At 35.1% G+C, this 24,372-nt stretch overlaps 1 protein-coding gene across 1 annotated transcript; it reads right to left on the bottom strand.

Annotated features, from left to right (window-relative positions):
- Positions 1-6,380: 6,380 nt before the first annotated feature.
- LOC149227047 (BAHD acyltransferase DCR-like) lies at positions 6,381-22,653 on the bottom strand. Its single transcript, XM_089380388.1, has 3 exons — positions 22,527-22,653; positions 9,221-9,612; positions 6,381-7,741 (listed from the first exon to the last, which is right to left on the bottom strand). Exons 1-3 carry the CDS (start codon positions 22,651-22,653, stop codon positions 6,830-6,832), a joined length of 1,431 nt encoding a protein of 476 aa, XP_089236514.1. The 3' UTR covers positions 6,381-6,829.
- Between the last annotated feature and the right edge of the window lie 1,719 nt (positions 22,654-24,372).

Genomic DNA, 24,372 nt, shown 5'->3' with positions numbered 1-24,372 from the left:
AAACATATATCCCAACAAACAAACATATCCAATCTTACAGAAATGGATGGAAGACATCACAAATGAGTTCAAAACAACATTGACATTAACAACTTTAAGGTTGGGTCGTCCAATTGGTCCATCTTTCCAACAAATCCAATATGGATTTGGACATACATTGGGGTATGAAAGGGATTTCTTGGAGAGGATGGTCACTCATAAGCACTCATATACATCATCTAGCTCTGCACACTTTTCTCCCTAACACAAGGTTCTAGAAGGAAAAAAACATTCGTTGATGAGATTGATAGAGCTGTTACTTGAGACAATGAAAGAAATACAAACATGTGAAGGTGAGAAATATATACCTCAAACATGTAGGTTAAAATCAAATGATTTATTTAAAACATGTTTCATATAAACTTACAAAACAATGTTAGAGAATTTGATAATTCTATGGTTGGTAATGGAGGATATAAAAAGCTTGTTAAAGATTACTTCAAGTGAAACAACTAAACTAAGAAGTTTGAATTATGTACCAACATCTATTATGTTCATTTTTTTTATAAACTCTCTTATCGAAGAGAAATTAAAAAGGAACATGAAAGTTCACCTCCACAGGGTGTATGACTGTGTGGATAGGGAATTTCTCTCAATGATCCTGTATAAAATTGGTTTTTTGCACAAGCATGTGAAGTGGATAATATCTTCCATAACATCAACGTCTATGGTTTTTCTCATCAACGGGGTGCCAACTCATTTCTTCAAAATTTATAGGGGGCTTCGCCAATGATGTGCACTATCTCTGCTTCTTTTCATTCTGATCATGGATGCCTTCAACAGGGGAGTTAAGGCAAGGTTTGAGGAAACATTGATATATGGATGCAAAATCTCCAAAGGATGAAAAATTTCTCAGCTGATGCTTGTTTATGACGCATTATGTGCTCGTGAAACAATACTCTCTAAGTGGGTCACTTTTCATAGGATCTTCATGGATTTCGGTAAATCTTTTGGGCTCTACATAAAAAAAGACAAAAATTGAACTGATAGATGTGGTGGTGGATGACCTAGAAGTACTTGAAATAGCTTCCCTATTTGGAATAAAAATACTCTCTATGATAGATGGTTTTAAATACCTGGGATGTTTTCTAAAGCTCAGCAAGTACTTATTGAATGATTGGGAATGTCTTCTTTCTAAAAAAAAAAACAAAACAAAAAAAACTATTTTGTTGGGACCAAAGATGGTTGACATTGGGTGGAAGAGTCATTATGACAAAGGTTGTCTTGACTGGCATCTCGATCTACTAGATGCATCTCTTTCATCTTCCCCAATATTTCATTAACAAGATAGACTCAATGGTGGCTAAGTTTGTTTGGTTTGGTTTTTGGTGCAGTAAAGAGGATCCATCTAATTGGGTTAATGTCCATTGCCAAGTTGATTGTATGTGGAGGCTGGGGCATTATTGACACACGATCCTTTAACCTAGCCCTTTTCGCAGCAAATTTGTGGAGGTTATTTTGTGAGAAAGGGCTTTGATAGAGCATATGAATACAAATACTCTCTTCAATGCATAATCGAGGAATGGATTGTTGAGGGGGCACCTTCAGCTGGTCGACGTTCCAAGATTTGGAGCAGTATTAGAGTTGTCCTACCGTGGCTAAGCAGTAACATTCGATGGGTGATTGGAAATGGATAAAGGATCCACATTGGTTTGGATTCCATCAAGGGTTTCAGTGGATGCCACTCTCTTCCAATACAAATAATCAAATCTCTCTCCTATATGGCGATGAACACCCTTGCTGGCCTGTGGGAGAGATATAGACTTGTCTGTGTTGCTCAGGATTGGTCACATGCATGGCAGATTGGTTTATAGGAGGACATGACAACTGAGTGGGAAGACTATTGCAGTAGTCTATGCATGGTTGATATCCACTTATCACTGAGTCTAGATAAGCTAGTGTGGGGGGGTGGGGAGGGGGGCAAATGGTCAATGACAGAATCCCTCTCAAGGAGGCCTACGACCACATCACTTCGACCTCTCTTCCCCTACCATTCACAGAATTCACCTTGCTCATTTGGAAATGGGATGCTCCCTTGAAGCTAAAATGCTTCTCTTGGCTCGCCATCCATAATAGAGTATTGACCTAGGACAATCTTCTCAAGAGAGTCTTTTCTGACCCTTGATGGTGCCTGCTTTGCAGGTTGGATTCAGAGAATGGCCCACACCTATTCCTGCGCTATCATTTTGCCTCTAAAATGTGGGTAGAGGTATCAATTCATTTTGGAATCCTTACTATTAGTAATGTACCTTCTATCCATGATTGCGTACTCCTTTGGAACTATAGAATGAAGGCCTACAAGATTGTCCCTCTCGATGTTCTATGGGGCATTTGGAGGGCTTGCAATGCCCTTATTTTTTAAGGAAAATATCTGGACATCAAACGAGGTACTATAGGTATAGTGGAATTATTCGAAGAGATTGTCTCTTGGCAACCAAAAATCCCTCGTCGATCTATCTCTTATTCTGATGTGGAGAGAATTTATCCAATATGTTTCTTTGATGGGGCTTCCTCTGGTGGTGACTATGAATGTGGGGTTGTTCTTCAATTTGACCTAGATGTTCACTTCCATTTCTCCTGGTATGGTGGTAGAGGACACAACAGTAGGGCTGAGTTATTATCTCTTTGGGGCGCTTTATAATGTGCTTCCTCGCTTGGCATTGACAAAATCTTAATCATTGGAAACTCCTTATCTATGATTAACTGGGTGAAAGGAATCTCATCTCTTGATGTCCCTGATCTCTACAACTGGTTGCTACAGATTAGGAATTTCCTACCTCTCATCCCGGAAATCAACTCTAGGCATGTCTACCAAGAACAAAATTTGGAGGTAGATTCTCTTTCCACTCTCAGCCTCTCCATCTGCCTTGGGTTCATGTTCTTTGAACTCTTTTATGGTGGTCAGAGCAATGACATGTTTTTTTTTAGATCTAGTTCCCTCCCCTATCTTTGGTTTTTTTTTTTCCATTTTTGCATTGAACTAAATGGCTTTTTGTTGGTTTTCCCTGTTTATTATTTCCTTTTTTGTTGTGGTCAGTGATGCATCTCTACTCTCTTTCGATTGATGATTTGACACTACAATAGATTATGTCATGAGACAGATGTTGGTGGAACATACTTACTCTTGTCTGCAATCTATCTTGTAAAGAATCATGAATATGTAAAACTTTTTCTTTATTGAATGGAAGTTATGTTTTTTCGTCTAAAAAAAGAGATCCTTTGCTATAAATTATTTATTCTTGTAAAAAAAATTATTCATGATGATTACCATAAAATATTTGAGGATTGTATTCAAAATGGTAGATTGATTCAAAATCTCTAATACAACTCTTTCTTTTGACTCCCTCAATGTTTAATGACATTAGAAACACTTTGGCGAACTTTTTAAAGTATGATGTAAATGATTCATTATGAATTGTTCATGTATGCAAACAATTGTATCAATATTGACTTTTGTAAAAGTCTTCCAAACTAAATGAAGATGAAACATGAAAATTTTAAATAAATTTAATACTTGGATCAAAAAACTATTTTTAATAATTAACACAATCATTATCATTAAATAGGTCAGCACTTATAAGAAATATATCTTAATGTTATAAATATTCTAGAGAAAAAGAAAATGAATAGTCTTTTAAACATAAAAATTGACAACCATAAGATTTTTATTTTTGGAATGTTGAAAAAGAAAATATTGGGTTTTCCCCTTTTAAAATTGAAAAAGACAATAAAGAAATAATGATGACATGACATAAACAATATACACATTTGTAAAAAAATAAATGTGGAAATATCCTCTTTATAAAATTTAGTCCTCAATAATGTTCCACATAGAAAAAATAAAAATTCATATAATTGAAATGTATAATTTTAATAAGTTTTTTTTAAGTATATAATAAACTATATTTTATATATCTATATTTATAGTAATAAAAAAAATTAATAAAAACAAAAAAAACTTAAAATAATAACTAAAAAATAAAATTTATTTAATATTTAGATATTTATAAATTATTTAATAATATTTTTATATATATTTATAAAAACTTATTATTAATATTTTTTAATATTATTATTAATTTTTTAAATAAAAAATAAATTATATGTATAAACAAAAAAATTAAAATATTTTTTAAATACTATTATATTAATATTTTTTTAAATAAAAATATGAATTCTCATATAAACCAAGAAAATAAAATACGTTAGTTTAAAAAAAACAAAAAATCTAATTCCGATTACGCAGATAAGGGGAGTGACTTTCATTAAATTATAAAGTGAAGACCGGAAGAGCCTCAATCTCCCTCCACGTGAAGGCACGTGGATATCTTATCTCTCGAGCTCCGCGATTAACGCTGAAGGCACGTGCATATCTTATCTCTCAAGCTCCGCGATTAACGCTGAAGGACAACACAGTTGTAAAACACTTTAATCCAAAGAGGCGGCGTTGCGAAAGTTTTCGGCAGCACCATTCTCCGGTAAAATAATTTCGTAAGGAGTTGTCTATAATGCGACTTTTTGAGATTCCGGTGACGGAATCTGGCGGAAGAAATTGAGATGAAATCATGATTTGTTGCAGTTAAAATGGTTTTTTAACTGCATATTCGGATTCAGCACCCTGAAAAATCCCTGGGACGGTTTCATTGTGCAGAAATTAGCTATCAAACTTGGATTCCAATAAATTACTGCCGGATTTTCACCGGAAAAAATCGCCGGAAAGGCTTTCAAAAAGTCGAGTTAAAGACTACTCCATTCGTAATCAATATTAACGTCCGTCAGATAAAAAGATGGGTCCACATTTCCATGTCAGCGGGTTTATCGAACCTGCAATCGGGATAAGGGTGGCCCAACCTCTGCGCTCTGCGTCCGCGCTCACCAGCCCGTTCCACCGATGCTGCCCATGAGGCTTCAACGACCCTTGTCGAGCGTAATGGCTCTCACTCTGTCGGCGGTGATGAATGTGGATTGTTGCTTATCACAGCAATAGACTCAGTCGCTCCTTGAGCTTGGCATTACGTTTTGCTGTGGTCTGGATCGGTAATGTCTTGCCGCCCCACACTAGAAGATACTTTGACTTTGGTCAATTTATTGCGGCGACCAAACTCTTCTGCATCATGGCGATTCCTCCATTTGCTTGATTCCTATGCCGCTAATAGTAAGGAGACGCTGGTGCATATGTGTAGTCTAGTCTTCCAGTAGTTTGGACGGGTTTAACCACTTCTTGCAATCATAGACAGAAAAGAATACCTGCAAGCAAGTCACGAACAGAAGTATCGCCGCAGCTGGCGCAGAGTGGATTTTCCACGACTTGAATATACGTTTGTTTGCAAACCCCACAACTATAACTTTCCATCTACTCTTATAGTATGATCGCTCCGTAATATGAATTTGTACCAGCTTCCAAAGAAGAATGAATTTCGGCTGGTGTCCCAATTAATAATTTGGCCCTGATAAGAATAACTACAGAAGTAATCACAATGGCTTCTCAAACACCAAAATAAAATTTAACAGTGTTAAGAAAATTAAGGTAACTACAAAGAGCCACCGAAACTGTTGAGATTCTAGATAGAATCTCAACAGAGGGTGACTGTGGAGGATCACTCAATACTAGTTTATTTTAGATTTTGAGGTTGTCAGGAAAATTAGTTTTGCAATCACAATAAATTCTCAAACTTAAAAATAATTAGCAGATCACACTATAGCATTCTAATTAATATAAGCTTTCAACCAAAAGTAGAACACATAAAAGATCTATAACTACAGTCACTTTATTTAATTAATTACTGCAAATAATACATGCCATAATAATTAACATAAGAAAACACATAAAAAATTTGGAACTGCAGTCACTTTATTTAATTAATTACTACAAATAACACATGCCATAATAATTAACATAAGAAAACCTTTGCCAATGGCATGCAAGGCTGCTCATCATATGAGAAATCAACTTTATTTAATTAATTACTGCAAATAATACATGCTAGTATAATTAACATAAGAAAACCCTCACCAATGGCATGCAAGGCTGGTTATCAAATGAGAAATCAACTTTATTTAATTAATTACTGCAAATAATACATGGCAGAATAATTAACATAAGAAAACCCTCGCCAATGGCATGCAAGGCTGCTCATCAAATGAGAAATCACAACACTGAAGCATAGAGAACTCAAACTGACCTTGCCAAATTCTCAACAAAAACAAAATAGATAAATAACTCAGGATGATCCAAACGCCTCGCTCCCACCCCTTTAAATAGACTTGAAGGACTCTAAAAACTTTATTTTATTATTTTTCTTAGAAAAACAAAAACAAATACTATAAATAAATACCATAGACCAATACCACTATAAATAAATATTATAGACAGATTCCATCCACATTCACTGTATAAAAAAATATTACAATCGAAAACTCCAAAAACATAACCTCAAAAACATAGAATAGTGCATCAACGCCTTCCTAACAATAATTAGGACTTAGACCACATGCCTATATTTGCACTTCCCAGTGAATGAAATAGGATTTTCAGCGCGTCATGAGCATAGATGAGAAATACTGGAAGGTCAAAATAAGTCATTTTTCAAAGAAAGGTGATAATAAGTCCAGTAACTTCTATCGTGATATCGAGGGTCCAGTGTCCTCACACTAATTTTTTTGGGGGTGAAAATCAAAGCATAGACACATGAAAATTTGTGTTCAATAGCAAATTTGATCAGCAGTTAAGATTTTGGGGTGAAAATCAAAGCATAGACACATGAAAATTTGTGTTCCATAGCAAATTTGATCAGCAGTTAAGATCTTGGAGCAAAAACTGAGCATCAGAGTTCAGCATTTGTAGAGCGGATGACCAAAGGCATATCTCCATGTCCACACTCCCACCGCCTTCCCTTCCAGGGAAGAGTGTAACTTTCCCGTCATACTTGTTGCCGCCGCCACTTCTTACACACATCGGTGGCCCGAATCCGAAATCGCTCTCGTAAACTGGAAATCTGGGTGAGCTTCCAATAACAATATGGTTATCGAAGCCTTGGACGGAAGTTAAATTGGGATTCTCCATCCATTCTTCAATTTTGAATCTAATCCTTTCGTCTCTCTGTGCTGCTTCTATGTTTTCCTGAAGAAGGTTCACTGTAGTTATAATGTTTGAATTGTTCAGGAGCTCTCCCACTGTCGTAGTCATATGGATGAGATGAACAGCGTTGCCGAAATAGGATTTGGGCAGAGGCGGAACGAGTCTGCCTCGGCAATCTACAGAGAGGCTCAGGGTAGTTTGCTCCTCTGATTTCAACTTGCGCGCCCGTGTGATTGCCACCCAAATATGAATAGCCAGCGCCTTGAAGGAAGAGTAAATTACTGTTCCCGTCTTCTTCTCGTGCGTGTTAATGCGATTCTTGAGGTGTGCTATCATGTCATTACTGAAACAAAACACAGTCTCCTGTATATCGTGAGAAAGCGGAGGAAGCCTTTGCGTGGCCTCGACGGACTGGAGGTATACTTTGCTGTTCTGATTGGTTGTGGTCGTGGAAGAAGTGCAAATGCCTGCTCTGAAGCGATGGTGAGACGGAGAATTTGCGATGGCCAGAGATCCTCTGCAGATCTCTGACCATGAGTTGATGAAGTGCCATGCGGAGTAGCCATCCACGACCATGTGATTCATGGAGAAAGCCATAGCCACTGCATCTTTAAGCTGCGTCACCTGCGCCAGCCCAGATTTTTTAATGACTTTCAACTCGCGTAACACTAACACATACAGATCATCTATCTGTTATAATCAATAATAATAAAGTTATTTCTCGAACAATCTAGTTGTTGGAACTATGGGATGTTATTTTTTCTATTTAGTTTTAATCAATAAAGTTATTTCTGGAACAATTTCTGGAACAATCTAGTTGTTGGAACTATGAGATGTTATTTTTTCTATTTAGTTTTAAATTTTAAGAACTATCAGATGTTATTTTTTCTTAGTTTTAAATTTTAAGAAGTATCATTTTTATGTAATTTTGTTAAGTTTTAGGTTATTTGTAATTTCAAAAGATTTGATTTTGGGTGATATATTTTTGATGTTATAATAATATTTTTTAGATTTGGTTTTAAGTCTTACTCAAATTATCAATAAATTAAGGATTTACTATGTTAAAAATTAAAATCAATTTTTTTTGGTGATACATTTTTAGTGTTATAATAGTATTTTTTAGATCTAATCTTAAGTCTTACTCAAATTATCAATAATTTACACATTTACTAGGTTAAAAATAAAAAATAAATCTTTTTCCACACAATAGGAAACATAAAATTGAAAAAATCCTATTGGAATTGTTTTGTTTTGTTTTGTTTTGTTTTTTTTTTAATCTAGGATAATCGGTAACTGGTGAGAGTTATCCTGAACAGACCCAGGATCAAATCTAATTAGCTGCAAGCAGGGAACTTATGCCTCAACAAGAGGCGAGACAAGCTGCACAATAGCAGGGAACTTATGCCTATGGGATCGCCTACTCTTCTAGCCAAGACACAACAGGTCATATATACTCAATGAGATTTGAGCCCTCATCTCATTGGTTTCACCCAGCGAAACTTACTGTTAAACCCCATATTTGTTTTGGATATGAAATGTAGCAAGTTCAAATAATAAGGTATTTGATTTATTTAGAATGGGGAATGTTATAATTATGAGTTGTATTAGGCACAAAATGTTGCAGGTTCAATCCCAGGAAAGATAAGATTCAGAATTGGAAAGTGGAGGTTCTTTTGTTATGGTAGATTTAAAATTGGGAAAGTATAGTTATTATTAAATAGATTCAGAATGGGAAAGTAGAGTTTTTATTGATTTACAATTCTGCAAAACTGGGAAAGTAGAGTTTTTATTGAATTACAATTCTGCAAAATTGGGAAAGTAGAGTTTTTATTGAATTACAATTCTGTTCATATTTTATTATAATTTAAATTAATTTTATTATAATTTAAGTTTATTTAAATTGAACAAAACTATTGGGTGTTCAAAAAATTGATTATATTTCGACCATAGTGGGGATTTCTACCCCATTCTTATCAAATTTGTTACTGACAAGAAAATATATATCGTAGAAAATTCTGTTTTCTACATCAGTGTATAGTAAACTGTAACAAAGAAAACATCTTCAAATCAAGATTGTAATTAGGAGGTTTTTCAATCACATACCTGAACTGCAAGCAAAGGAAGAGATCGGCCGTCTGCACAAACAGAATGGTTCAGAGGAAAGAGCAGTTCCTGAATATAGCGAGGACTTTTGTGAAGGAGAATCTGGTCAAGAGTGGCGTCTGCAACGACCTCTGTAAATTGGGCACCCTCGTCACTGCATTCGATATTTAGAAAACCGTCGGGAGAGTCGACCAATCTGCCAGCGAAAGGGTAGAAATGAAGGAGCACCTTTTCCAGGCTCCATTTCAACCTCTCAATCGTTATTTCATGCGAATTATTAGCAAATCCATGTTGGAAGAAGAGTACATACTGAATGTAGTTGGCCCCTGCTAGCTGAAGATCAAATGGAGAAAGCAAGCAATGCTTTTCTTGTGTTGGATTTGCAGGACAGACTGTGCAGGACAGACTGTGGAACTACTCACTGTGCTTACACTGCCCATGGAGAATAAGTTTTCTACTGCAGAGGGAAAATTATAGTGCAGATCCAACCGCAGAATTATAGCCAAACCTGAATGGGTCCAGGTTTTATAGCTTCATGGGCCTCTGAGTAAATTCTGATCTACCGAAGTTTTAACGAATTACTTTAGCTTTTGGCGGGTTCTTCAATTCACACACGGCACCGACCAAATCCATGTAGCCCTGTAAAATTCCAGTGCTGGTCGTTCCAAAATAGATCTCAAACACTTCTATATTAAGTAAATAAAAAAGTACCTTTATGAAGAATGAAAATGTATTTATTTCGGTAAGCCGTCAAGAAAGACTTATAAAGATCAGAATGTCAAAAACAGAATGGAGTCAGGGGAGAGTATTTATCTCATAAAAATAAATCAATTATAGAGGGTTAGAATTCAAGTTAAATTAAATTTTAATTATTTATCTAATAAACTATTTTAAAACCGTTTTTGTTTTTAATTTATCAAGAAGATATGTGATAATAATAAAAATCCCTTACAAAATATTAATATCAATATATAAATTTAATTAAAAAAAATTAAAATCCGAAATATAAATAATAAAGAAAATCTCCTTATTCACATTACTGAAATATGCGTTAATTTATCATAATAAGAGTAGTAATAAAAAGTTTTGATTCTATTAACAAAAAGCTTCGATGGGTAGTTTAAGTAGTTGAAGCTTTTTTTGTCATCTTTGGCCTTCTGTCATGAGGCACAGGTTTGATCCTCCTATGTTGGAATCAGGCTTCGTCTATTGAGTCAGTTGGGTGTTCAACCCCTTAGATCTGGGTCATGTCCCCGTTGTTGTCTATGCTATTATTAAGAGGTCAGGGGTTGTTATCTTTGCTATTAAGAAGTGTTATGAGGGGCAGGTTTGATCCTCCTATGTCAAAATCAGCTTAGTCTATTGAGTTTGTTGGGTGTGCACTCCCATAGCTCTTGGTCAAGTCTCCATTGTTGTCTTTGTTATTAAAAGGTTATGGGTTGTTGTATTTGCTATTAAGAGGTCAAGGGTTTAATTTTCTCAACACCCTCAGGGTGATGCTCCATGATTGAGCAACCAAGAAGTGATTCTCTCCACACCCTTAGGGTGAGGCTCCATGGTTGAGCAACTAGGAAGTGATCCTTTGGGTGGATCTGCCTAGTACACATATTTAATGGATGTAATGGTCACTAATCTCTTGAGTCCATAAACCACACACAAATTAAATAAATAAAATTATAAAATTAAAAGAGACATATAGATAGAGATATCACATATTATTCATTTTTAAGTATATGATTTGATTTCTTAACTTTTTAAGTATTATTCTATTTTATGGGATATGGTGGTGATGTTTATTTAATTTATAAAAAAGTAATATTGAGAAAAATATTTTTATTTTAAAAATAAAATATTAATAAATAGTATAATGATAATGTAGTTTAGAAAATAGTGATTGGATTGTCATTGTTCTTTTCATTTTCTTTATGTGATATAGTGATGATCTTAATTTAATTTATAAAAAATAATATTGACAAGAATATTTTTATCTTAAAATATAGTCATAATGATAATGTAATCTGAGAAATGGTAACTGGATTTTGATTATCCTTTTTATTTTATTATCCTTGTTATTTTATTTTTTTATTTTTTAAATAGAAAGATCCAATATTAAAAGATTGAAAGTTTTTCCGGATTAAATCTAAATGCTTTAACTATAAATTAAATCTTCATTTATATAACCATTCAACAATTTTACTGATTCTCCACATTCAACGTGCAACTTTTCTCACTTATGATCGTTGGAAACATTCAACGCTCCTCATCATGAAACACATGAGAATAGATCATCAACGATTATATAAATTCTTTCCAGTATTATTTCGAGAATACTGCAACACCACAATGTCTGAGAGAAAATATTAGAGACGGAAACTATAAAAGCAACTAAAGCAAAAAAAACAGAGCAATCCCTCTGTGAGACCGGGGAGAAACCCATGCCACCCAAAATATTCCAGCTGAGAAATTACAGATAAAAAATCAATGATCAGCGACCCATATGGAGAAACATAATTGTTTATATATACATGCGCAAGATACTGCGCTGTAAATTTAAGCTCACTTTTTTTCGGTTGTGAGATGGATTTTTATTCTTGATGTTTTCTAATAATGTGTGTTTTATGAGCATGATTTTATAACGACTATGGCGATGCTGTTGCAGAACACCTAGGGGAGTGTCAGTGAATTTTGTGCACCATGCAAAGTGTATTTGATGGTGGTAAAGAAGCCTAAAACATATCAATTTAAGAATTTTTATTTATTTTTTTATTTTATTTTTTTTAGAATTTTCTACGTATATTTCAATATTATTTTGAAAAATAAACTGTAAAATACTATGACTAGACGTTTTAATATAGCTTTATATATATATATATATATATATATATATATAAAAAACATGTGTTTATATATGGAAAAAAATATGTTAAAAGATAATATTTTAATGTTATGAATAAAATATTTTAATATGAATTAATATTGACATATACTTAAAAATATATTAATAACAAAAAACAATCATTTGAATGTGAGTTGATGTAGGTAGCTATCGATCTAATATTTCCAAAAAAATTATTATATTAAAAATGTAAAATTTATCAATTAATATTTTTAAAAAGAAAAAAATCACAACTTTAAATTAATTCTAAAAAAGGAGAGAAAATGATATAACATAGCAATTTACTTTTACAAAGGAGTAGTATTAAAAGTTAATGTTATCTATGAAATGTTATCTTGAAAGAATCATTAATTGTGTTTTAGGAAATAATATTATTTTTAATTAGAGGTGATTATATCATTTCCTTCTAACATTTTTTATGTAATAATCACTACAAGAGATATGCTTATGTAAAAATTAAAATATGTGATAATAGAGAATATTAAATTTTGATTTTATAAAAATTATCATAGATCTATCTTAAGCACATATTTTTGAATGCTAAAATGAACAAACTGCGATCAACTATTGCAATATTTTTACAAAAGGATCATATGGAATTCCTGGGAAGTAAATGACACCTACTCCTCAAGTCAAATACAACTTTGGATTCTAGAGATGTGTCAAACAAAAGAAAGTAATTACAAGAACTTGATAATAAGGAAGGCTAAACCATCAATCAAAGAATTACCAAACTAGTTGATGCTCTATCAATCATTAGATTTGAACTTTTATGAGATAATCCATAACTAGTTGAGACTACTTTATTCAATTGCTTAAATAAGCATATTTTTCACATTGTCAAATCTCAAAGACATCAAATTTAAACTTCCATGTACATCTTCATTATTAAAGGCCAAGTATGATCATATTAGGCTTGGAATAAATTACAAGTTCTTGTAAAGAAATATACATGCCATTCAAACTAAACCCACAGCTACACCTTAAAAGACAAGGTTTTGGGGGACATTCCATGTTTGATATTTTCCGTTCATTAGCCCACAACATTATAGCAAAGTAAAAATGGTCACCTCACATGGGCATCACATCCCATGACATTGCAAGTATTGGAAAGTGAGAGATCAGTTTATGGGCATTCGAAAGTATGGAGAGTATGGAAATGGATATCTAATAAAAGGAGGAGTTATCTAATTGGAAAGATATATTTGGATGGGGGTTTAACAAAAGGGTTTTGCAGCAATTTATCGATATCTAGTGAAATTGGAGGTATTCGTTATCAAACAAATGCACGTGCTATGTCTCTGGTTCATTGAGTGAAGACCTTATATTATGTCCATAAGTTTTGGAGTCCACTTTCTAATATAGATGCATGAGATCTTACATTGTTCAAGATAAAATGCTTTAAATGTTGTTGAATGATATCTACATTATTTTCAACTGCATGACATGGGTTAGATTTACATAAGCGAAATTTGTTGGATTAAAACAAGAACATGGAAAACACCAAGGAGAATAGTGGTAAAGAGAAATGTGATATTCTAAATAATTTCAAGGATCATTATGGAAATAATAAAGAGGCGAGTCAACATTCAAAAGAGAAACACAGGCAATTTTCTCAAGAAGAGGTGTAGTTGATGCTATTCTTGGGTTCAATTTCCAGATTTGAGATATGTTCATTTTTATTCAAGGGTAGGTCCTAATCCACATAGAAATTAAAAAATTATTTACAAAATTGTTATAGTCCTTTGTAGACACATGTTTCAAACTATAAAAAAATTGCTTTGTATTGATTAAGGTTGTCTATAGCAACGGGAAGTGATCAAGAAGAAATATGGAGGAATTGTACTAAAACAACCTCTGATTTTGAAAGTAGCAAATCACGATCTATTTCTTTATTTATGAGGCATTCATGTTGGCATAATCAGATAAGGTATTTAACTTCAACATAGGCCTCATGATTTGTAAGGCTCGAGGAAGCAATATTGCAGTAATATTTCATTGTAGCATGGTCCTTGCCTATTGTTGATATTTTTTAGTCTTTCAACAATTGCCAAAGAAACATTAATTAATGCTATATGTTATTGCCTTATGGTGTTTCCTTTGCAACATCTAGTGCAATTGCTAGTTGTAAAAGGAATAAAGAAAAAATTAACTAGTTAGAGTGTCCATGCCTCTTGCTTCTACTTCCTTCTCTACATTTGCCTTCACTAGGGTGCTTGTCCATCCACTTGATCCATGTGACTTTGCACCTTGATATCCATCTTTGGCTTATTAAAGGTTCCAGCTATCAAAAAAAATCCATGACAATTTTCACCATATTCTCAATTGAATGCCAGATTAAAAATCAACACAATTCATGAATTTATTGCTCCAAGCAGGTAATATAAGGTAACATGTTTCTTTTTCTAAAGAATAATTTCCATGCTATCATGTGAAAAGGATGGTGGTGTCTCTTCAGAATAAACCTTGTATTATGGGAGAATATGTAACAATCACATTTGAACTCAAAGATGGTTGTAACTAATTATTCATTATCACTTGCAACAACATTTAAATGTCTTCATGGTGATGGATCAAGTTGAACAATTTCAACCGATTGAGAATGTGAGAATAGATAAATATTATGACACCACGAGTGGGAACTGGTAGTCTATGCCAAAATTTAAATTCAAAATTGTATTACCATGTTTTCCCACAAGCCCATAATTCATTAAATGAAGCAATTGGTAGCTGAAGAAACCACCTACCACATTTATGGAAGCTAAGTGGTAGCTTTGAAGTACTCTCAAAATTATCTTGGAAATACTAAGAGGCACGTGGTGAATCAGTGTTTCTTTTAATTGTTATATTATGCCAGTTAAGATTTTTATCACAAATTAAACTAGAACACAAGAAATAAAACAAAAAATAAGTTTATTGATGAAGATAGTGAGGACTCCAATCCTCTCAACAAATCCAAACACAAACTTGGTCAAAATGAGGACTCCAATCCTATCAACAAACCCGAGCACCAACTTCGTCAAAATGAAGACCCCAATCCTCTAAGGTTCCAACCTTTCCAAATAATCTTCAAAAAGTTCTGCAAGATTTTTCCAAAATAAGTTTTAAATATACTTCAAAAGAGGTCTACAAAACCTGCTCCAAGGATTATTCAAGTCTGCTACAACAAGGTTTTCAAAGGTTCCTCCAACAAAGGCTTTAAGTTTTTTGGAAATATGTTTCCAAGTCTGCACAAGGATGTCTTCAAGAAGGTTGCTCTAACAATCTACTATAACATGTCTTCAAGAAGGTTTCTCTACAAATTCTCCAAAAATGACCACCCTCAAACCAACTCAAGTTTGCTATAGGTGCTTCGAAAAGGTTGCTTTAAGCTTGCTCCAAATAAGCCCTTTTCAATCTCCAATTTGATCTAAAACAATGTAACAAAAACCACAAGTCTGAATTGAGGCTTTTAGGCTGAATTTCAAAGATCTGAAATGTGAGAGAGATTCCCTAGCCTAGGGTCAAGTGTCTGGTCCATAGGACAAGGTATAGAGGTCTAAGTTTTCTGCTCCAAGAGGGCTGAGACTTCTACTCTACGAGGGTCGATACTTCTACTTCAGAAAGGCCGAGACTTCTGCTCCAAGAGGCCAAATTTTCTTCTTCGATATGATCAAGACTTCTACTCCAAGAGGCCAAAGGTATGCTCCAAATTAAGGCCGAGTACATGGGTTCGAAGACGACTTCACAAGAGGTAACAAAGGAGGTCATATTCCAGCACAAGATGACTCCAAAAAGTAATAAAAAATTCACCAATAAACCCTGATCCAAAATTGAGATAACAATCACAAATCAATGTTTTGCCTTGCCTCTAAGTTCATGGGCTATGAACACTGTATTTCTACCTAAGGTCTGAGCTCATTGTCTTGTCTTCCTTGGCCAAGATGGCTGAGAAAATGGAGCAATTGTGTTGTATATTTATACTAATTCAACCATGTATTGAATCGACATGTCTTTTTGAGAGGGGTTGACTTATGTTCATGTAGGGTGACTTGAAGAGGGGGACAAAAATTATTTTATTCACTTAAAAAATTAATTTCTTCTCATCAGAGAGGAGTGAGTAGGCATAATATAACTCATTGGAAAGGGCTTAATGTGATTTTTGGATCTATAGTATATATATCTTCATCAAGTCATCATTTGACATCAATAACAAATTATTCTTCCAACCGAATTCATTGGATAGTATGGGAAAATACACATCTCAAAATTTAGCATTGACCCACAAATGTTGTGGTAAAATGGGGAAAAACCTATGGATTAGACTTCCACAAGTTCATGCACACCATACAGAAAGAGATAAGAGACACACAAGTGATTGGAGTGGTGATTTCCATGAGTAGAGAGCTACCATTTTTTAGAGGAAATATTTCTAGATTATTTTGAGTGTTTAGAGTTTTGGTTGCCCAAATATGCCCAAAAAAGAGCCAATCACAAAATGAGACATTGTTGGTTTGTTTTGGGTTGTCTAAAAATAAATTTTGCATGCCCATTACTCACCAAAGAGATCTAATACCTAATTGAGTAGTGGGGGTTTGTTAACCCTGTATAAGCCCCATGTTAACCCCAAAACTTCTTACTAAGCCATAGATATATTGAGTTATTACATTTGTATTTTTATATTGTCATGTCGACTAGAACATTTCATTGTATATATATATATATATATATATATATATAGTAAGGAGAACTAGTCTTAGAATCATCATATTTTGTCTCTTACATTGTATTCATTATAAAAAAAAAATTCTTCCTCAAAGTAGACTATAAATATTGCCTTCTTATCATTATTTACGCACATGGTTCATAAAATTTTGTATTGGAGCTATGATCCTAGGGTTTTGTTACTACAAATACATCATCTCAACATTTCCACTATAACTTTTTTTCTAGGACCTTTTAGACCATGATTTTTTTTGAAAATGGAGAAGGCATCTCAAGGTATGTCTAGTAACAATTTTAGATTCTAATTCACTATACTTTCAAAAATATACCCTGTGGAAGTTAGTGTTTCTAAATGGTCCAGAAATCAGTCTCAAATGAGCGATCTTGGAATTTTCGCAATAATTTTTTTCTAGGAAGATTCAAATTTTGACATATTGAGCATATTGAGGAAAAATCTCAAGGTACTTCTCATAAAAAAATTATATTCTAGTTCACTATAATTTGATAGATATACCTTATAGAAGTTAGGGTTTTTGAATGGTCCTCAAATTAGTTTTTGACATGTGATCATGGTATTGTCGCTATAACATTTCGGGGACACTTCAAGTTGTGAAATTTCTAAAGGTCTAAGGAGATATAGCAAATTACCTCAGGTAAAAATTTGAGAACCATATTTGAATATTTGGACACGTGGCATGTTATAAAATTTTACTCTTAGGAAGAGGCTAAAAATCAACAAGTTTGGGAAAATTAATATAACTTTCATTTGGCACATCAAATGTTGGTTTGACCTATGGAATTCATAGAAGACATATCATAGTAGTGTAGGTCAAAATTTCATATTCAAAAGGAATCAAATTTCAAAGATATATCAGGACAAAGGTTAGTCGTCTAGATAGTATACAAATTAGGGTTTTGAAAGGTATGTAACTTACAACTGGCATAAATTTTGATTAGAAGATATAATTTGGTGATAAAGAGGAAAAAGAGAAGCATTGTTATATACTCCCATGGATCCTAAGGTTTATTTAAAATTTACATCACTACTTAAAAATCCAAAAATCTCATCCATGACTCATGAAGAAATAGAAGATGTTTAATTCTAGGTATCCAAGTTGGAATGTCAATTGTCACATATGGAATGAAGGATGAAGGAAAAAAATAAAGAAATGCAAAATATCCAAGAAGAAATAGAGAAGTCCATGAATAAAACTAAGGAAGACATACAAAAATCTATCAAGGAAGAAATATGAAATCCATAAATTCCATGGAAAAGAGTCTCTTAAAGTGTTTTCCTAACAGGGATACTAAGATCCAAGGAAATCATGAATATAAGGAGAATGATTGTGTTGGAACTCAATCACACATGTAGAGTTTTTTATCACAATTATAGAGCACAAATAATGAATCACATAACCATAATCATTTTTTTCACTTGAAAATCCACATCATTAGGGTTTCAAGTCAATACCAAGGAACTACTACATTCTAAAGATTGATATGAGTAAGTTTGATGGTAATAATCCTCTAACATGGATATTTTAAATGGATAAAAAAATTGATCTACACCATTTGACAACCTTAAGGTATATATGGCACCCATGTATTTAGAACAAGATCAATTTGTATGGTATTAATGAATTTGTAAAAGGAAAAAGGATTCTATTGTATCTTGGTTCATTTTTACATAGGAATTGATAGCATATTATAGGGATATTAATAGAAATACATAATTTAGTAAATTGGAAAATCTTTGACAAAATGGTCTGATTACATAACACATTCAACAATTCCAAAAGTTGAGTCTCAGAGTAAATAAAATTACATAGGATAATTTGGTATTCCTCTTTATGGGAACTTTAAAGGAAAGCATCCAGCATGAGGTATATCTCTTTGAACCTAAATCCTTTGTTGATATTTGTAGCTCAGGCAGGTACTTCCACATGGGACTAAGTGTCTAGGCTTGCAGAAGTCTCCCAAGATCTCCATAGACACTTGCTCTAGTGTGAGAAAGTTGTTTTTGTTACTTAGCATAAGTTAGACTTAGGAAAAGCAGATAATTATTATGTTGGATTATTGAGCTAAAGTAAACTTAGGAAAAGTAAAGAAAATTACTTTATTGAATATGTTTTAATCTCAACCCTTGATCTCAAATGAGGTGAGATATAATATTGTTTTTCAATCACTTTGGAGATTAGGGTTAGGGATTTAGCTCAATGTAAAGTTATAAAAGTAAAGCTAGGGAGAAGGAGAACATATCGTACAACAACACACGATAGAGAGAGGCATTTCAATGAGTGTGTTGGGTTTGAAGAAGGGGAAGAAAGGAGATCCATATTAGCCAAGGAGAGCTTGATTAACTAGAATAGATCCAATGTTGTATTCATCTCATCAATTGGGATATTTTCTTGAGAAGGGAGCCCACATAAGTTTTGAAGAATTTTAATAAAGAACTCTAATTGGGCGGAATTTGTTTTCATTTTTGTGATTGATATTGGTAAATTCTCTTCTACTAAATTTTGTTTTATGAACCTAGTTGTGCATTTAATTAGCACTAGGAATTGAGTGTCAAGCTCTAGGTTTGTAGGAATTATAACAGAGTATCAAAGCATAAACTTTGAGGTGTTGATCTCAAAATCATAGGTGTCAGGTTTGTACTCAATCATCATGGACATGTTCATGTGTGATTGTATGAGATTTCTTTTATTTGTAAGTAGGCCGAAGAAATGAACCATATGGCCTAGTTTCATATAAAAAAATAAATAAAAAAAGGAGGGAGGCCGAAATTTTTTTAAAGATGAAATAAAAATAAAAATAAAACAATTTTTTTAATGGTTGACAAGGATTTTGGGCCATAGCCACCAGATCATCCATAGAGGAGGAGGCCTCATGACTGGTGGTCGATAGTCGCCTAATGGCTAGCCAGTCATAGCGGGTCAAAATAGCGACAGTGGCGAACATCCACAAGAGGCCAGGGCATCAGGTAGTTGATGTGGATGTTGCATCTATCAGAATCGAGGGTATGCTATCTGAGTGTAGCAACCACTAGAAACATATAATTAGATATAGAAAGTAAATACACAATGATATATATAAAGATGGTCAACATACTAACCTCCTCCTGTAAACTTCATGTTTAGTGGCCTCTGTCAGCCCATAACAAGTTGTCCCACATCTTAAGCATTTTTGATGCTCATACAAGGCTCCAAGTGGACTCTCCAAGATGAACTTTGCTACAGGGCTTGAAGGCCCAACCCCTCTAGAAACATCACTTGTAGGTCACTCATGGTGGGATAATGTTGTTGTGTTACACCAAACTGAGTTAAAGTGGATATGGATGTCTATGTTTGGTTGATACCCTTTATTATGGGAGGATGTTGGGTAGAGGATTAGGAATTCACGTAGGAGGATGAGGATCTAGTAATGGATCACACCTAGAGTTTTCTTTATCTTGTGTGGACCCATGACCCACCCTTTGGAATTCACCATTGTCAAAGTAGTTGCCATGGTGACCTAACATAATCTCTATCCATAATTTCTTAAGGAAATACAGAGGTGCCTTCTTATTATTACAAAGAGGATTTTCAAATACCAACAACCTGTGAAAATTCTATCACTGCAACATCTGATTTACTTTTTCTACTTATTCTTCAATAAGTTATTTATGAAATTCCTTCAATAAACATTAAAATAAATTCTGCTGCAGATATCACACCGTAATATAGAAAAAAACACATGTACAAGAATCAACACATTGACACAGATATTTTGGACAACAGTCCCCAGAAAAACCCAATGTGGGAAAACCAGTGCAGCAAGGGAGGATTTTATTATTTAGCAATTCTTCAATAAAACTTGGTGCCAAACTGGATTACCCACAAAGAGAAAAATTCTCCAACGCTTCTCCCAGTCCCAACATCAGCTTGGATGACCTTTGTGTGGCTCCTAGACACTCTTCATCAGCCCCTTCTTGACTGTGTCAACCCTGGGCCTATCTGCGTCACCCATGCAGGCCCTCTAGTGACTGTGCAGTCTCTTGCTGCCTCTGCGTCTGCCTCTCTTGCCTCAGTGCTGGTCTCCAGTGCCTGATCTCGTCTCTATGTTCTGTACTTGTTGCTTCCCGACTACTCACCAAACCACTAGTTCGAATTTCTCAGCTAACCCCGCCCCAGAAATTGAACTGACTGATCTCCCTCAGTATGTTCTCCAAGTGACCCTCAAGCCTCCTCTTATACTTTTCTCGTTGACAATCAATGGATGAGATTAAGTACCTAATCAACGACTAAGATTAACTCTGGCTTGATCCATGAATTTTGAACCCTTCTAACACAGTTTTATATTAATTCATAGTAATATTTTATTTTCCCTAAGTTTAGACTTAGGGACTCCATTAAAAATATTAATTATTTTAATATCTCCCAAACTGTTTAGAATCTGCCCAAACCATTTCTAGGTATTGGAGATCTCATGTTCTTTAGCCTCTCCATCAATTTTTGTGGTTAGATCACATCCGACACTACCCCAAATCAACACTCCCTCTTATCGAGGACTGTGCTCTAGTAATACTCCTCACTGAGTATCACCTTGATCATTCAGCATCAGTCCCTACGCTGATGCTAAGCCTCCCTACCCAACATCCTCTGTACTGCTACATCCTCTATTTCTGCCCATGGCTCTGCTACTGCAACTTTGCATCTGTACGACAACTCCCTCTGCATCTGTTCTGCTACTGGTCCTTTCTCCCAACAATGCGCCCGCACTGAAACTCCCTCTGCATCCGTGTTGTTATCACTCCCATTTCTGCTACTGAAACGGGTTCTTTACCATCCCCATCTTTTCCTTGAAGTAGTCAAACTTTGTCCTTCCAAGGGCCTTGGTGAGGATGTCCACCACCTGTTCTCCTGTAGGAGTGTAGCTCAACTGTACAGCTCCTCGTTGGATACAATCCCTCACAAAGTGACATCGGATATCAATATGCTTCGACCTATCATGAAACACTCGATTCTTAGAGAGCTTGATGCAACTCTGATTATCACACATGATCCTGGTCACCTCCATATTCCTTCTGAATAGGTTCACAATCAGTTTTCTAAGCCATATGGCCTCACACGAAGTTATGCTCGCCGCCATATATTCTGCCTCAGATGAGCTCAGAGCCACGGATTTCTGTTTCCTACTGCACCAGGAGGTCATTCCTGATCCAATGTTGAAACAATACCCAAAGGTACTTTTCCGATCCACTGAACTACCTACCCAATTTGCATCAGTAAATCCACTCAAACTGATATGCTTACCTTTGGTGTACAAGAGTCCATAATCAATTGTTCCCTGTAAATACTTGAGAATGTGTTTGGCTGCTACCTAGTGTGCCCTCTTTAGTTCCACCATGAACTGACTGAGGGTGTTGACAGCGTAGCAAATGTTTGGCCTTGTGTTGACCAGATACATTAGGGACCCTATGAGCTGCCTGTATAGAGTGGGATCAACATCCTTGTCTTCTGATGCATCAATCTTCTTCTAGTTGATGATCATTGGAGTAGCCATGGGTCTACAGTCCTCCATCCTGAATTTTTTTCAGGATTTTTGTAGCATACCTCCCTTGCTCAAGGAAGATTTCTCCCTTCTGCTACCAAACTTCCAACCCTAGGAAGTAATACATTCGTCCCAAATCCATCATATCAAATTCTGTGGCTAGATTCTTCTTACAGTTCCCAATGAGCCTGAATGATCCTGCCAGAAAGAGATCATCCACATACAATACAAAGATTAGTGGCTCGTTCTCTACAACCATATAGTAGAGATCCAGATCCGCGTCACTCTTGATAAATCCCATCTTCTGAAAGTATTCATCTATTCGACCATACCATGCTCTAGGTTCTTGTTTTAGCCCATACAAGGCTTTCTTCAATCTGTAAACATGAGACTTCTTCTCATGTGTCTCAAATCCCTCTGGTTGTTCAATGTATACCTCTTCTTCTATTACCCTGTTCAGAAAAGCCGTTTTGACATCCATCTGATGAATCTGCCATCCCATTTTAGTTGCAAGAGATATCACGGTCCTAATAGACGTATACCTAGCTATCGGGGCGAAGGTCGCCTCATAGTCAATTCCTTCCTTTTGAGCATACCCCTTAGCCACAAACCTGGCCTTGTATTTCTCAACACTGTCATCTGCAGCGTATTTGATATTGTAGATCCATCTCGAACTTACCACTGATATGTCTTGAGGCCTTGGCACTACCTCTCAGACATCATTCACCATTATGGAGTTGTACTCCTCTACCATCGCATCTAGCCAAACCTGATGTTGAGCTACCTCCTTGAAATTGGTAGGCTCCCCATCTTGAGCTACTAATGCCTGATATCTTTCTGGTTGTTTTCGCTCCCTCTTATTGTTTCTTGGTGCACTGATGAAGTCCTTTGCATCTTGCAGAATCTGACGAAGTTCCCTTCTAGTTTTTCCTCTACCAGTAGGTGCTTCTGTTAGCTCCTCCTCCTCATCCTGAGAATATTCCTGACCCAAGGAATAATTTTTTACTTTCGTTGGTTGAAGAGGCTTAACCAATGGCTCCTCTTTTGACTGCTCCTCGGAAGGCATCTCATGAGATTTTCTGAAAGCCCTGTCCTCCATGAACTTTACATCTCGTTGATTTAATACCTTCTTGCTCCCTGGAAGGTAGATTCTATATGCCTTAGCATTCTCGCTATATCCCATTAGATATCCCTTTTCTGCAATTTGATCCAGTTTCTTCCTCTTTTCCTCTGGTATGCAACAATATGCTATACTCCCAAATATCCTGAAATGACTGACTTCAGGTGTCTTCCCTGTGAAAACTTTCTCTGGAGTAACCTTGCCCAACGCCTGATGAGGAGTCCTGTTATGAACATAGACTGTTGTGTTGCATGCTTCTGCCCACAAGAATTTCGACATATCCTGATCATACATCATGGCCCTAGTTGCCTCTACAATAGTCCTATTCTTTCTTTTTGCTACTCCATGCTGCTTTGGATTGTAGGGAGTTGTCCACTCCCTTCTGATGCCCTCCTTAGTGCAAAAATCAGTGAATTCCTTATCGAAATACTCTCCACCATTATCTAAGTGCAAAACTTTTATTTTCTTCCCAGTCAGATTCTCCACCAGAGCCTTGAACTCTTTGAATTGACAGAAAATGTCCTTGGTTTTCAGAAAATAAGTCCAAGTTTTCCTTGAGTGGTCATCAATGAAGGTAAGGAAATACTTGGCACCATTGAGAGCTTTGATGGACATAGTTCCGCAGATATCCTAGTGTATCAATCCTAGTACACTCTTGGCACTATGTTTTCTCCTAGGAAATGTTGCCTTGGCATACTTTCCTAGAGTGCATCCTCTGCATACATCATCTCGTTCTGTACTCAGATCCAGAACTCCTGTTACAGTGCTCCTGAGAATTCTCAGAGCTCCATGGTGCAAATTACCCATTTTTCTGTGCCATAGTTCATTCAAGTCCTTGTCTCCATGACTTCCTATTAGTGTCATTAGTGATTCTAGTTGTAATCTATACAACCTGTTACT

The sequence above is a fragment of the Pinus tabuliformis genome, chromosome J (assembly GCF_031772625.1).
Source record: "Pinus tabuliformis cultivar Carrire ecotype Pingquan chromosome J, CPIR1, whole genome shotgun sequence".
In the NCBI taxonomy this organism is placed as follows: Eukaryota; Viridiplantae; Streptophyta; class Pinopsida; order Pinales; family Pinaceae; genus Pinus; species Pinus tabuliformis.
This window is presented reverse-complemented; position numbering and strand designations above follow the sequence as displayed.